The 13,529-nt window shown below is 36.2% G+C and overlaps 1 protein-coding gene across 1 annotated transcript; it reads right to left on the bottom strand.

The window, feature by feature from the left end:
* Positions 1 to 4,530: 4,530 nt before the first annotated feature.
* On the bottom strand, positions 4,531 to 12,027 carry LOC110796246 (embryogenesis-associated protein EMB8). Its single transcript, XM_022001298.2, has 8 exons — positions 11,506 to 12,027; positions 9,155 to 9,283; positions 8,942 to 9,073; positions 8,092 to 8,234; positions 7,605 to 7,702; positions 7,419 to 7,513; positions 6,720 to 6,773; positions 4,531 to 4,958 (listed from the first exon to the last, which is right to left on the bottom strand). The coding sequence occupies exons 1-8, from the start codon at positions 11,932 to 11,934 to the stop codon at positions 4,740 to 4,742; spliced, it is 1,299 nt and encodes a 432-aa protein (XP_021856990.2). The 5' UTR covers positions 11,935 to 12,027; the 3' UTR covers positions 4,531 to 4,739.
* Positions 12,028 to 13,529: the final 1,502 nt, after the last annotated feature.

The following is a 13,529-nucleotide window of genomic DNA, read 5'->3' as shown; positions in this document are numbered from 1 at the left end:
TATCTATTGTCAAATGTTACGTAGTAGTAAATGTAATTTTAAACAAAATATACAATATTTATTGTATTTTAAAATAGAAACCGCTATTTTTGTCGAACACCCATACTAATTACCCGCTGGTTCGTCAGCTAACTCCCATATTAATAACAAAGAGTAAAAAAATCCCCATCCCCTATCACCGTCGCCTTGGATATGACTCGAACCCAAGACCTCTTTGAATCTTCGATCTAATGAGCCAATAAATTAATAAATTCTTGAATGCGTTAGAAACTCTATAATGCATGGCGGTTTCACCGTATAATATGTCTATGTTTGTGCATGTGCACATGAAGTAACGAAATGCAAAGTGGACGGTGTAGAATCGATGGTTTGTGAGAGCTCCATTCTTTGATACTGAATGCTTTCTTTGTCTATTAGTAGTGAATCCCCTTTCATAGAGGAAAAACATGTGTACAAATGTTACTGTATAACTGTATTCATGCAACAATCTTTGGAATTGCTAGTAGTGATAGTAGTGATAGTTTTGTTGTTAACGCCTTTAATTTTGTTGTGAATAGACCTGGTTATCGGCCGGGGCGGGTCAGGGTCGGTGCGGGTCAAAAGAGGGCCGGGTATTGAAAGAGTTATTTTTAGCGGGTCGATAATGGGCGGGTCAAAAGCGGGTTGCGGGTCAATAGCGGGTCATTAGTGGGCGGGTCAATAAACGAGCAATAAAAAATGAAAAACAAAAGAGCCATGTGCAAGTACAAGTGAATACAAAGCTATACACGTAATTTTTTGTATCATTACTATTTTAATTTTCAAAATAATTGTAGTATAAATTTGACCCTATAATGACCCTGTCCAATAAAGGCCCTGTCCAATAAGAGCTCTGCCCAATAAAAGCCCTATTAACTTGACCCTAACCCTATATCCATTGGACTACCCTGTCCAATAACCAGGTCTAGTTGTGAACGCCTTTAATTATGTCTTTCCAAACTGCGGAAAGGAAAGGGAGCTCTTGTGACTTGTGACTTGGGAATCTTGGATTCTTGGGATTGAATTACTATTATTGGTGATGTTACAACTTGGGCTCAACCTTATTCAGCTCACGGGCGCACTAAAGTTGTTTTTAGAATGGATTGTGAAGTTGCGATAGTCTAAATAAATTATATAAACGGTGTTAAAAGTTAAAATGCTTCAACTTAAAAAAAAAAAACCGGAGGAAATATTTACTTTTCCAGAGTTCGACTATAGTTTTATTTGGTAAATAACTTTTTCATTACTCAGCTCATTTATGTTTGGTACGTGAAAAAACTACTTGAACTAGCTTTTGATTAAGGATCGGCGGTTTTTGAGTGAGCGGCGGCACAGGGCCTCAAATAAAGATACTACCTCCGTTTCAAAAAGATCTTTACAGTTACTATTTGCACGAACTCAAATGCAATATTTAACTACTAATATATCCAATTTCGTATGTGAAAAAATTATAAAAATTTGATATTATGAAAATACATACCGAGATCAATCTAACAAGATCTTACATGTAACGTTTTGATGTATATAACAGTGAGAATTTACGGTCAAAGTTTTTATACTTTGGACACATTTTTCAAAGCGTAAAGAACTTTCAGAAACAAAGGTAGTATAACATAATAAGTTTTCTAAGGGTTAACAAAAATTATATTGAATTAGTTGCTAGTTAAGGTGTTGTTATTTAATATCCAAGATCAAGGGTTCAATTCTTAATTAATTGTTTTTATTCTATTTCCTTTTTCCTTTTACCTTTTAATTGAACAAGGTCCTTATTTTGAGAAAATACACAAGGTACTATAATCACGAGATCGTCGTAACCCCGACACTATGATTAGGGATGGCTCTTGATCGTATCGTATCGAAACCAGCTCCTGATTTTTTTCAGATTCGCGGGTCCATAAATTTTGTATCGATTTGCGGATTGAAGTTCCACCGAAGCACTACTATTCCAAGTGAGTGGGAACTACTCCGTATGAATTTGGTATGGTCCCTTTATTATGTAACTAGACAAAAATGGGATAACACTTATCAAATTCAATACCATAATAGAATAATATACACATGGATTAATTGCAAGGGATTCATGATGTGGGGACACTTACCTCTAAACAATGACTAGAACATCTTATCTTATCACTAATAAAAGGTGACTAAAACACATAGGTCCCGTGGGGTTCTAGTGCTTAATTAAGGCATGCGACAAACCTATTTGGACTAATTAGGCCCTCTCTTTAGTTTTTGTATCGAGAAGTAGGTAACTTTCTGGTTGATATTATGCCGCATCTTATCATCCTTTTAGATACTCGTATTAATTATACAAAGGAAAATAGCATCTATTTTGTATTCGGATAAGTGCATAGGCGCATATATATAGCATCCACGCATATTTTCCTGCTCAAATCGACAAATTTTAATTTTTTAACCATCACAAATTGGTGGAAGAACTCGCTTTATGACTTGGAAATTAAATGGTCAAGCTCTTCAACTGCGAAATGTTTGAGAGTGTAAGTAAAATACTTATTCTTACCTACTAAAAAAATGGTCTTGTGAAAAAGTTGCAAATTAAAAGTCCATCACACATAGATATGTCCTTCGCACTCCAAACGATGTTTCCGAAATCTCGCATGAGTCAACCCTATTCGAATTAGTGGTAGACACTTTAAAAGCAGGGGAATGGTAAGAGCTAAAAATGCCCCTTGTAAGAGCTCCTAGTCTCTTACCATTCACTCTCTCGATAAAACCTTTTCCTGAGATAGTTGGTAAAAGCTCTTACACGATGTAGTAAAAACAATACTTCCTCCATTCTTTTTTAAATGACATAATTGTACTTTTGGCACTATTCATGTAATATACTTTGACCATCAATTGTGATTTATATTTAACAAAAAATATAGTCATGTGGGGTCTTGTTATAATCGTCTCATCCTATAGTTTTATAATATCAAACTTTTATAATTTTTAACCATTGATAATAAAAGGTATTAATGGTTGAAATATTGCATTGGCAAACGTGACAAAAAAATTGTGTCATTTAATAAAGAATGGAGGAAGTATTTATTAAAAAAGAAACGTTTTAAAACAACCGATTAGAAAATGCTTAATTAAGCAAGATAGTCCTCGATAATGGTCGATACTCTGTATTTGCTATTCATACGCGTCATGCATGTTACTTACGTTAGCGCCAAAGATGATAGGAACATTGACGTGGCCGCCACAAGTCCACAACGTAGTACACTAGTACGGAGTAATAATAAAATTTTGGACTAAACAATCCAAACCGTGTATGTATGATCGACTATATATTAATTAAGTACGATTTTGCACCAAGAAAACAAATATGGTCTATTGGTCTTATAAAACATTGTACTTCATTATTGAGAATTTTTTGAAAGGTTGCTTTTAAATACATCACCTGAATTCAAAAATTAATACTCCCTCCGCCCCGGAATACTCGACCCGGTTTGACCGGCACAAAATTTAAGGGAGTTGAATTGACTTATTTAATTTAATAGGTAGTAATTGATAATGGGGTATTATTTTAATGTAGTTAGTGGGAGGTGGGTTAAGAGGTGGGGTTGGGGGAGAATAGCGGTTAAATTTTTAATTATTTTTTGTATGGAGTAGGGGTAGGTGAGTTAATAGGGGTGGAGTGAGAAATAATATAATATTGTTAGAATATTTCCATTTTTAGAAACAGGTCAAGTATTAAGGGACGGTCCGACAAGGAAAACAGATCAAGTATTCCGGGACGGAGAGAGTAAACATGTACGTATACACTATGTGGTGCAGTAAGAGATACTCCGTACCTATTTCTTCTTATTTTGCCTCTCGTTTCTTCCCTCCCTTCTCCCTTCATACATCCGAGACTTTTTCTTTTAAAAATGAAAAAATTATTCAGGCTCTATTTATTTTGAAGAAAAACATTTTACCGTATTCTATAATAGAAACTGTTAGAATAATGCCTTGAATCGGTCAAGTCCTTTACTGCAACGCCCCAACACAGAGATAACTTTACGGTATTTGTTATTCTGGACTAGGGTTATCTGTTTTTGGTCTATTTTCTGGGTTTTTCCGCATCTGTCTAGAGAGTACTATATAAACTCTCTAGGTCATAACCTAGTTGTATTCTGTAATTTGTACTACTCAAGATCAATAAAACTTTCTTCTCCTCTGCCTGTCAACGTAGCTAACACATTATTAGTGAACCACGTTAAATATCTGCGTTCACTTGCGTAAATGTGTGGTTGGTAAGTTATTTTAAGAGTGTGATCTTATATTGAGTACTAGTTTACATTGATCGGAAATCACGATTCATGGCCGTTTAACATCAACACGAATATATATTGATATACTGTACGTCTGTACTATAACAAAATCATTCTCGCTTCCTCAATTCCATAAAATTCTACCCAATTGTTGTAGGAACAGAAGCCAGCGAACATAAGGGAATGCCAAAGTGTATATATATTTATATGTGCTCCTTTTTAGTATACTTGGTGGATGGATTAGAGAATGTACATAGCAATAATAATTTATTTATTTTTAAAAAAACATGAACTGGATGTTTGAATCCACTTTGATGATTTTGCAATTGAGCAAAGAATACACAATTGTTGCTGGGTTCTTTTCAGCCAATAAATTATGTCTGGAGCTTCCTACAGATTCTTAGGTACACCAGAAAGAATCAAGCAATTAATACAGAAAACAATCAAATAAATCACCAGCTATACCTCTGTTGCTAACAAGCTATCCTGCGTACACATCGGAGCCCTATTCGATTGGCTAGGGGACGATGGGGTTTCAGACGATCTCTTCTCGAGATGTTGCAAAAAGTCTATAACACACGGATCTGTCCATGGCGCTCCAAACGGAGCTCCATTACCGGCAACCCACCCCAAATGGCCACCCTTTGGTGTAATAATTAATAGACAATTCTGGTTTTCCTGATAGAAGAAAACATAGTAAGAATCAGATTCAAGGATAATGCAATCAACAGTGCATTGATAAACGTCCTTTTTTGAGCTACATAAACACAGGTACCAGATAAACTTCTTTCATGCAGAGACTAGACCGGTGAATTCAACGATATCAGCTTAAGAGAAAGCAGAATATGAGGATAAGCATGTAGTTTTAAGGTACATAAGCTACGTCCAATACTAGGTTTTAGTGTAAATCTGTAATGATCATCATCATCCACCTATTGGCATGGGAAAAAGTGCAGAGGAAAGAATAAGTCAAGTGTCTGGCTTCATAAGCTTACAGTCGGAGATTGCAAGAAGCTTATTGAGAAAATGGTTGCGAGAATTAGGTTTAGAGCTCAAGACACATTTCTTACGCAGGCATGCAACTCATAAACCTTGTCCTCGTGAGTGTTTGTGTTTACTGGCCACAAATATTCATAATCCCTTCTACTATCATAAAAAAGATCAATTTTGCGTGTAAAGCTTTTTTATGGCATGCAACATACGCCGATTCCCTGGTGCAGAGGAATGGGACAGATTGTACATACCCAAGTGTTGTGGAGGTCTAGGTTTTAGAAACTTGATGGGGATTGGGGAACAATGCAGCTGTAGGTAAACAGGATTGGGTTATTGCTCAAAAGCAAGACAATATGACCGAGGGTTGAGTTGAGTCACCAATGTTTCCATACTCAAAAGTATCAGATCAAGGATGTATACAGTAAGCTTATGGACCTTATGGACCTGAGCAAAAGTTTCGCTGGGGGAAAGGTGTGGAATTTATTTGTTAAAAGAAAAATAAGTGTTCCATTGTGGGAGAAGTTAGTGGAATAGACTAGAATCAGACTCTGCAATGTTTCTAATACAGTGAGAAGTGAGAACCATGCTGAAACTAGCAAGCACATTTTCTTTGCCTGTGCTTAATGAGATTTTGATAAAGGTGAAAGCTTGGAGTTCAATGTACAGCATGATGGTTTGGATTAGGAGTGATTGTAAAGGTGCCTTCAGGAAGCAAATTGCCTATGCTACTATTCCTTGTACAATTACTCAATATGGAAGGTCAGGTATGGTGTTATGCTTCTCTCTGGGAACAGGGAGCTATTCAGGAAATCAAATACATAATTAAATAGAATATAAGTAGAATTGATAGGAATAAGTTTGATTCTTTGCAATCGAGGCTAACTTAGTGGTTTAAATCTACTGTTTTGTAGGCTTGTAATTAGCCTAGTTTGTTCCGTAGCTTTAGCCTAGAGGTTTTGGTTTCCCTAGCACCCAAAATTGGTAGGTTGTAATCAATTTTCTTGAGCAATAATCCTTACTTGCCAAAAAAATATATCAAATTTATTACTAAAGAAAAGAAGTTTGTATTTGTTTTGTAATTGTTCTCGTTGAATAACTTACTCTTTTCTAATTTATACTCGCACATGTTACATCCGCTACTGGGTAGTATGCAAATTTTATAGCAAACAAAGAGCCCGCCAAGCAACCCCAAGTAGTTGAATGTTACATTCAAAACCATTTGGAATATCTGGGCAAAACAATTAAACTCTTAAAGACAGGATATACATACTAGATAAGGATCCCAAATTAAGCAAATAAGGCCATGCAATCCATCACCTTTCTGGAGAGGAGCTGAGAATAGGGTTAACAGCTTAACACACAAACCCTTAAAGAGTATTTTGTATTTATAAAGAATTAAACATCGGATTGAAAACATAAATAAAAAATCAGCAAAATAACACAAACCTCGATATCTTTGCGAGGAATACCCCTGGCTGGAGCAATGGGATCATTAGCAGCCTGCAAATCATGCAAACGATGATATTTGAGATTGTTTATCAAGTCTAGTAATTAAAGAGTAATCCTTCCCGTCCTCACTTCAACTCCCACTTTCAGGCTTCATACGCTTGACAGATCATATACATTTCCCTATATATGCCCCTTCGTCACTAATATACGTAGTCTTCAGTCTTCTTTAGTTAACATACAATACTTGCAGTAGTTAGTGCTAATAGAAATTTTCAAAATTCTGATGCCCTACACTTTTATGTTGTTTTGATTTATCAGCATTTTTGGTACAGTGTTTTTAAGTGGTGGAAATTGAATCACTTAGCTATTTCCATTACCTAATGTTTGGTATGGGTGTGGTAACACAATCCCTTTTCCTAAGGGTAACCATTACCGCTATCACGCTATGTGTTACCTCTCCCAACCCTATGGTAACTAGATTGTTACCCTCATCAATCCCTATTTGTTACAAGTGATTCATTTCCCATGGTATATCGAACAACTTATAATGGTAATAGTTAACATTACCCTTTCCCCTTATTTATTTCCTTTCCATTTCCTTTCCAAAATTTATACCAAACGTGCCCTATGTTGATTGAAAATCTCAAGAGCTTGACATAAACAGATGCAGGGCATGGGTTGTTAATAAAACACTACCTGAATACAAAGCAATGGTGTACAAACATGCTTAATTGAATCCGAACTGCTTGAATGCAAGTAGTAGTCGTCAGCTGACTTGAACCCAAACGACACTGCAAAATGATAGAATATCAGGAAGGTTAGACATAGATAACAAATTGCCATAAACTCTCTGGCACAGACTCAGATGAGAATCGTATTGACCTCGAGTTAGCCCTTCATCAAACTCCCTTACAGTCTTTGCATTTGCAGCCATTGGTATGTTATACTCCCCTCCAATATCTTCAAAGAGAGCGCCATGCCTGAGCAGCAAACAAACTGGTCTTATATAAGAAATTCAGACAAAATACCAGCAAAAGTAGCTCACCAACAACAAACACCCCCCATCCCCAACCACTACTTCGTCTGTCTGGAACTAATTGCCATGTTGTGTCGCTTTCCCTCGCCTCACAATGAGTCATCATGAATTCACTAGAAAAACCCTTTACAATACAGAGTAGTTGCCTTTTTCTATTATCTCTCTACCACTACATTTAAATGGGGTTATGTTTGGAAATTAAACCATAGTCTACAATTTCGGACATGTTACAATTTTGTCAGAGAACAAAATAGTATGTGACTATTATTTCTGGGAGAAGGGAGTAAATGTATAACTATTAAGAGACAGATAAAAGTCGCGAGTTGTCATTACTTCTTGAATATTCTTCGAAGGCTGCTTGCTAATGCTTTGTCATAAGTGTTATTAAAGCCCTTGTGGAAGTCCTCATCTGCAATTGGCAGATTGAAAGGGTTACACAGGCTCACAGCTCCAGCGAGAGAGCAGTTATGTGATTCCTGAAAAAGGATGACAAAGTAATTAGAGAGAGAAACTTCGAATAACCAAAATACAGAATAGTGGCACTAATGAGATCCATGTTACGAGCTCCAAAGAAAAGGATGAAAGCCATCAAACATGGAATTGTGTTGCACACAAAGCTAGATTAGTTGCTAAAGGTAACAAACAAATTCACGGCATTGATTGTGTTGAAACCTCATGCATAATCGAAATGCTTAGTCTATAAAGGCCAAGGAATGTTGTGGTTCTATCTGACAAGCTTTGATAGTAAACACTTTCACGATTTTCTATACTGCATAATACAGATTGCTAACATATGCATAAATTTAGGAATGTGACACGTGAAAGAAAAGAGGTAGCCACGCAAAACATTAAGTTCATTGGCCATCTACAGCAATCCAAAGGAACCTTTGCTAATGAGCAAGATCGCCAGCCAAACCAGGTGCACAACAAAGACACATCATACTCGGCTGTAATTTAAAGACAGGAAATGGAACAAAGCATATAATGGACAAGAGATGCACCTAATGATCTCATCAGCGTGGCATCCTTTTGATACTGTATCTCACCCTGGTGAGATTATTAGGTGCATCTCTTGTAAAATAATAAGATCCTAGTATACAAATAACACAGAAACAACTGAATAGGCTAATTAAAAAACTATATCATGTTAGAGATTTAAAAACAGATTAAGAAAAGAACATACCTGACCCAAATAACGTACAAGAATATTAGCTCCAAGGGACCAGCCAACAGCATATAATTTGGCTTTAGGATATCTACCATTTACGTGTGTAATCACTTCAGTAAGATCCCCAGTGAATGACGCTGAATAAAACTGCTCATATCAAACCTTTCATCCTTTCAATTTCTGCATTTTTAACCTTTTCAGTAAGCTCCATGCACAACAAAGGATTACCTGAGGAGTAGTGACGGGGCTATTACCACAGCCACGGCTGTTGAAGACGATCACTCGCCATCCCAGACTCCTGGCCCTAATCAACATGTGTCTTACATAAGTATCATCACTGCCTCCTGTAAGACCTGGCTGCATAATATGTTCTCTAATCAACTACTCTTATTTTTCTACTTTATCATTCCCAGCACACAACACTCCTCTCCCTCTTATTTTAAGCAATAGTCCACAGCATTTCATAAATGTTAAAAGAAACTTATCCTAACTGAACATAAAGTCATAAAGTATTCCATAAAATGCTCTGGTCTACTCTTCTATATTGCAAAATCATCTCTATTTTATTACAAGTTGTAGGAAATCAAATGAAAATTCAGGAAAGAAATTTTGATATTACAACCGAAATACGAACTATAAGAACAGTAAGTTGTCCAGTTGGAGCTGTAGAAGCTCTCCAAAAATCTTATTTTGGCTGCTCATCATATGTCCTTGAGATGATTCATCAGCTATCTTTAGCTTCTTGAGCTCTACAGTCCAAAATGGCTGATCTTTATACTGCTTCAGCCACAATTATCTCACTTCAGGTTATTTAAAATCATCCAACTCAATTAAGTTTCATTGGAACCAATCTTCACTTAAGTTAATTTTTACTTATTACTCATAGGAGATCACGTGGCACTTCGCTACTACCGCAGGTCAAAAAATCAATTTATCTCTGTTAATAATTCTGTTCTGATTGCGCCATAATTTAGCTTCTGCTGTAACTTTTTCCAGTTCTCTAAATGACTTCAGTTACTGAAATAACTAGGAGAAAAATATGCCCTTGTTGACTTCAGACAAACTGAACAATCAAAAGTTCAAAACTGTGTGCAGAATTTCAAACCTCCAAATTTCCCTTGTAATTATACAGGATTACTATTAACAGATGCGCCCTGAACTGATTCTAGGCTGCTGTTGTTAGTACCCTAGCTAATGCAAGTTCTGATTTCTCCATCAATTACTTCACATCGCCACTCTTATGGCTAATAGTTACTTGGTAGGGTTGTTCTTGCTAATATCAATTCTGCAGGTAGGAAATCGGCTATAAAAATCTTTCAATAACAGGTTCATAGCTGCTACTGCTAATTTTCACTTGTTACTTCCTGCTATGAACCTGCAGCTACTGCAATGGGATTCCAATGATCTGCATTGGTCCTGCAAGGCTTATATAGCTTTGTCTTGATGCTACAGTATACTGTTATAAATCTCAGTTTGTAGTGACTGTACTTTATAAACTGATAACATCAGTTAGTAACTATTACTCCCTGTGTAGCTGACTAACTTTCACTCAGATTATTCAGTAAAATCCCCAGTTATTAACTTTCCCTCCCTTTGCCCGTTTACAAATTTACAAAGTTATCTTCTACTTTATGCTCTCTCTCACTCACTCTTTCCTTGGTGCGATGGTCAAGTGTCTACTTGCTATCTTGGAATCAACCTCTTTATGAAAATAAGGGTAAGACTGCGTACATTTGAACCTTCCCCACACCCTTCGCTAAATAACGGGAGCCTTGTGCACTGGTTACAACATTTTTACTCACTTTATCTATTTAACGGCAAGTCGGCAACATGACAAGTTTGTTGTTGTTTTAGAAGTCCCAAGCCTAATACATCCGGATCTTTTATGTGGGAAGGATATTCTCATCAGAAGAACGCTGAAGTTAGACATCAAAAGCTTGAGCTCTAGTTTTCGTGTAGCATAGTCTGCTTTGGGTTGTACACATTAGCATACAATCTAAATAAGGTTGTTAATGAATAATCAAGTAGTTTTATCAGTTACATATACTATTTCCTAAAAAGGTGGTCACACTTAGCAATGTTTTTTATTCGCTTCCTCGTTTAATTAGATAATGACACATGTGCACAATGCTGATTATACATCAAAAGAATATTAGTACATATGTAAAAAAAACATGACATTATGATAAATGAACATGAGATATGTTTTTTTTTTTTTTAGCAACAACTAAAATGAAAGTAATAAATCTTTTTTTTTTATATCATAATGTTATGTTCTTTTACATATACGTTTAATGGCATTTTCGTAATAAAATCATCCATTATTTACGAAAATGCCATTTGATTGGAAAAAGTTTCCAATAACTGGGATTAACTCGGAAAGGCACGGAAATAACAAATGGCAGCGACAAAGACGGGAATCGAGTAACGATACACCCGAGTATAAAATACGGAGTAGAAATTGTCAAACTCCAATTTCACAAATATAATAGTGTCAGCAATTAAATCAAATTCGAGTATAAAATTCAAAATAATAAGAAAAAAAAGCCTAAAAAACTGGAGTAAAATTATGAACTTACCAGCAAAAGAAGGATAGGAGAGAGAGGAGGAAGCTTGCGATCATCACCGACAACCCAATCAAGAGCAACAGCACCGTCATCTTTCATCCTTAAACACTCACGCCGGAACTTAACTTCTGGCCGTGACCGGAAGAACGCCGCAAATATGGTCTCTATGTGTCGGTTCGACCCGACTAGTGGAAACGGGTTGTATGGTTGCTCCAGATTCTTCATCAGTGCCGGTAAATACTTGTCGCGACCTCCTCCGATGACTTCTAGCGACGGGTGGACTTGAGCCGTTTGTGTGGGGTCCGTTTCTGACATTGGGCCCGAAGATGAGCCCTGGGGTCTGCTGACGTGGAGGCGGTGGTAACGGTGGGTAGAGGTGGTGGTGAAAGGGGAAGGTAGGTGGCGGAAACGAAAGAGTGAATGAGAGTCGAGACGGGCCATTGACAATTGTTGATTGAGTTGTGGGTACTAGTTAAAGTGTGATTTTCAAACAAAAATAAAGAAATGAACGAATTAGCGGGCTTGGTTTGTCCACGTTATACTTCGGGTTCGTGTTTTTTTAATAATGCAATGGGCAGTTTCGGCAAAAAAATATTAGACTACAGAGCCACGAAAACAATACAAATTATAAATAAAGAGTTTTTTTTAATAGAAAGAAAATCAAGGGGAATTAGAACTTTAAAGAAATTCGATATTTGCATGGGATTTCATTGGCATGAAACGGGAGGTGAGACTTTCTTGCGAAGTTGGAATTTTCAAGTAAGATGTTTTACTCACCCTCAACGTGGTAACTGGTAAGTCACAATTTCATATTACTCCGTAAATTCTAATTAAATAAGTGAAGATTTTTCAATGGCTATCATATTAAAACGGTAAATATTATAGTGCTATATTTATTATTTAAATCTCAACTGTTCATTTTCAAAAAGCAATTTTGTCCTTTCTTTTATTTGACTTCGTATTCAATTTAAACCTAAGAAACTACTTTATCCAAATAATTGTTCCGCTATCATCAAACTCATCAAAATTGAAAAAAATAAAATTATTGAAAACGGTATCAAATGAAAACTTCTAATCAGCTAACAATCAACATTTTAGGGACTTAAAAACTAGTTGCAATCAAGCGTATATTGATCAACCCCTTTCCAGCCTAGTTTCTCATATTTTATTCAATGGAGCCCTTGGTTTAATGGATTCTTGTGTTCTTGTTATCGATTTTCTTTTCGAAATTTATTAGTGGATTTCATGTTAATTGGGGTTATATTTGGTTTACCAATTGTTATACACTAGAAGAGTATTTCCTTGTACTTTTTAGTTTTTGGTGTAGGGAATTTGAAAAAACCATACGCATGAGAGGAAATGGTTATATTTATTTATGTTATTTTTTAAAATCTTTTTTGTCAATGATATCAAACGGTTGTTGATGTGGCAAAAAATAATTGGACTTCGTGTCCCAATGATAGCTTGACACATGTCCTCCATAAATGGCACGAAGGCCCAACTTGTTTGACAGGCCCAGTCCTAAAAAGGCACCTTAAAGCCCTTTATTTCAAAATGCACCAGATAAGGACACATGTCTTCATCTCTAAAGATCAGCCAGTCATATAACTAGGGTTTTTGGACACTTCCCAAAAACCCTAGCCCTATATATAGTCCAATTCCCAAGGTAAAAGGGGCATGCAATTCATTCCCACCAACTTTAAACTATCTTTGCTCTGCCTTCTCTCTAAAATTACTTCTCTCTCTAGCCCATACTTACTTAGGCATCGGAGGGAATATTCCTACGGGAATATTCTTGTTTTGCAGGTTGTCAGAGGTTCGTGTCAGCTCATACTTGATACCTCCGAAGAACGCGTGACACGTCATCACCGTAAAAGATCCCACAACAGTTGTGGTTGAATACCAAAAAAAAAAAAATCAAGGGTGTAGATTTTGATCCTATAATGGCTACATTTTTGTTGTAGCAAATGTAAAATCATCCTTATACAAGAATATGCTATTGCTATTTTATATGTAGAAATTTCACAGAGGAAGTA

Source organism: Spinacia oleracea, chromosome 6, assembly GCF_020520425.1.
Source record: "Spinacia oleracea cultivar Varoflay chromosome 6, BTI_SOV_V1, whole genome shotgun sequence".
Lineage (NCBI taxonomy): Eukaryota > Viridiplantae > Streptophyta > Magnoliopsida > Caryophyllales > Amaranthaceae > Spinacia > Spinacia oleracea.
The sequence above is the reverse complement of the archived record's forward strand: the minus strand, read 5'-3'. Positions and strand labels throughout refer to the sequence as shown.

Bases quoted from the DNA above. Each gene is read 5' to 3' on its own strand.
- LOC110796246 (XM_022001298.2), bottom strand. From the start codon at position 11,934: ATGGCCCGTCTCGACTCTCATTCACTCTTTCGTTTCCGCCACCTACCT. The intron at 8,235-8,941 runs GTATGTTCTTTT...ATCCTTTTTCAG, and splicing joins TTGTACGTTATTTGGGTCAG to GAATCACATAACTGCTCTCT. The intron at 6,774-7,418 runs GTAGTGTTTTAT...CATGATTTGCAG, and splicing joins CACCATTGCTTTGTATTCAG to GCTGCTAATGATCCCATTGC.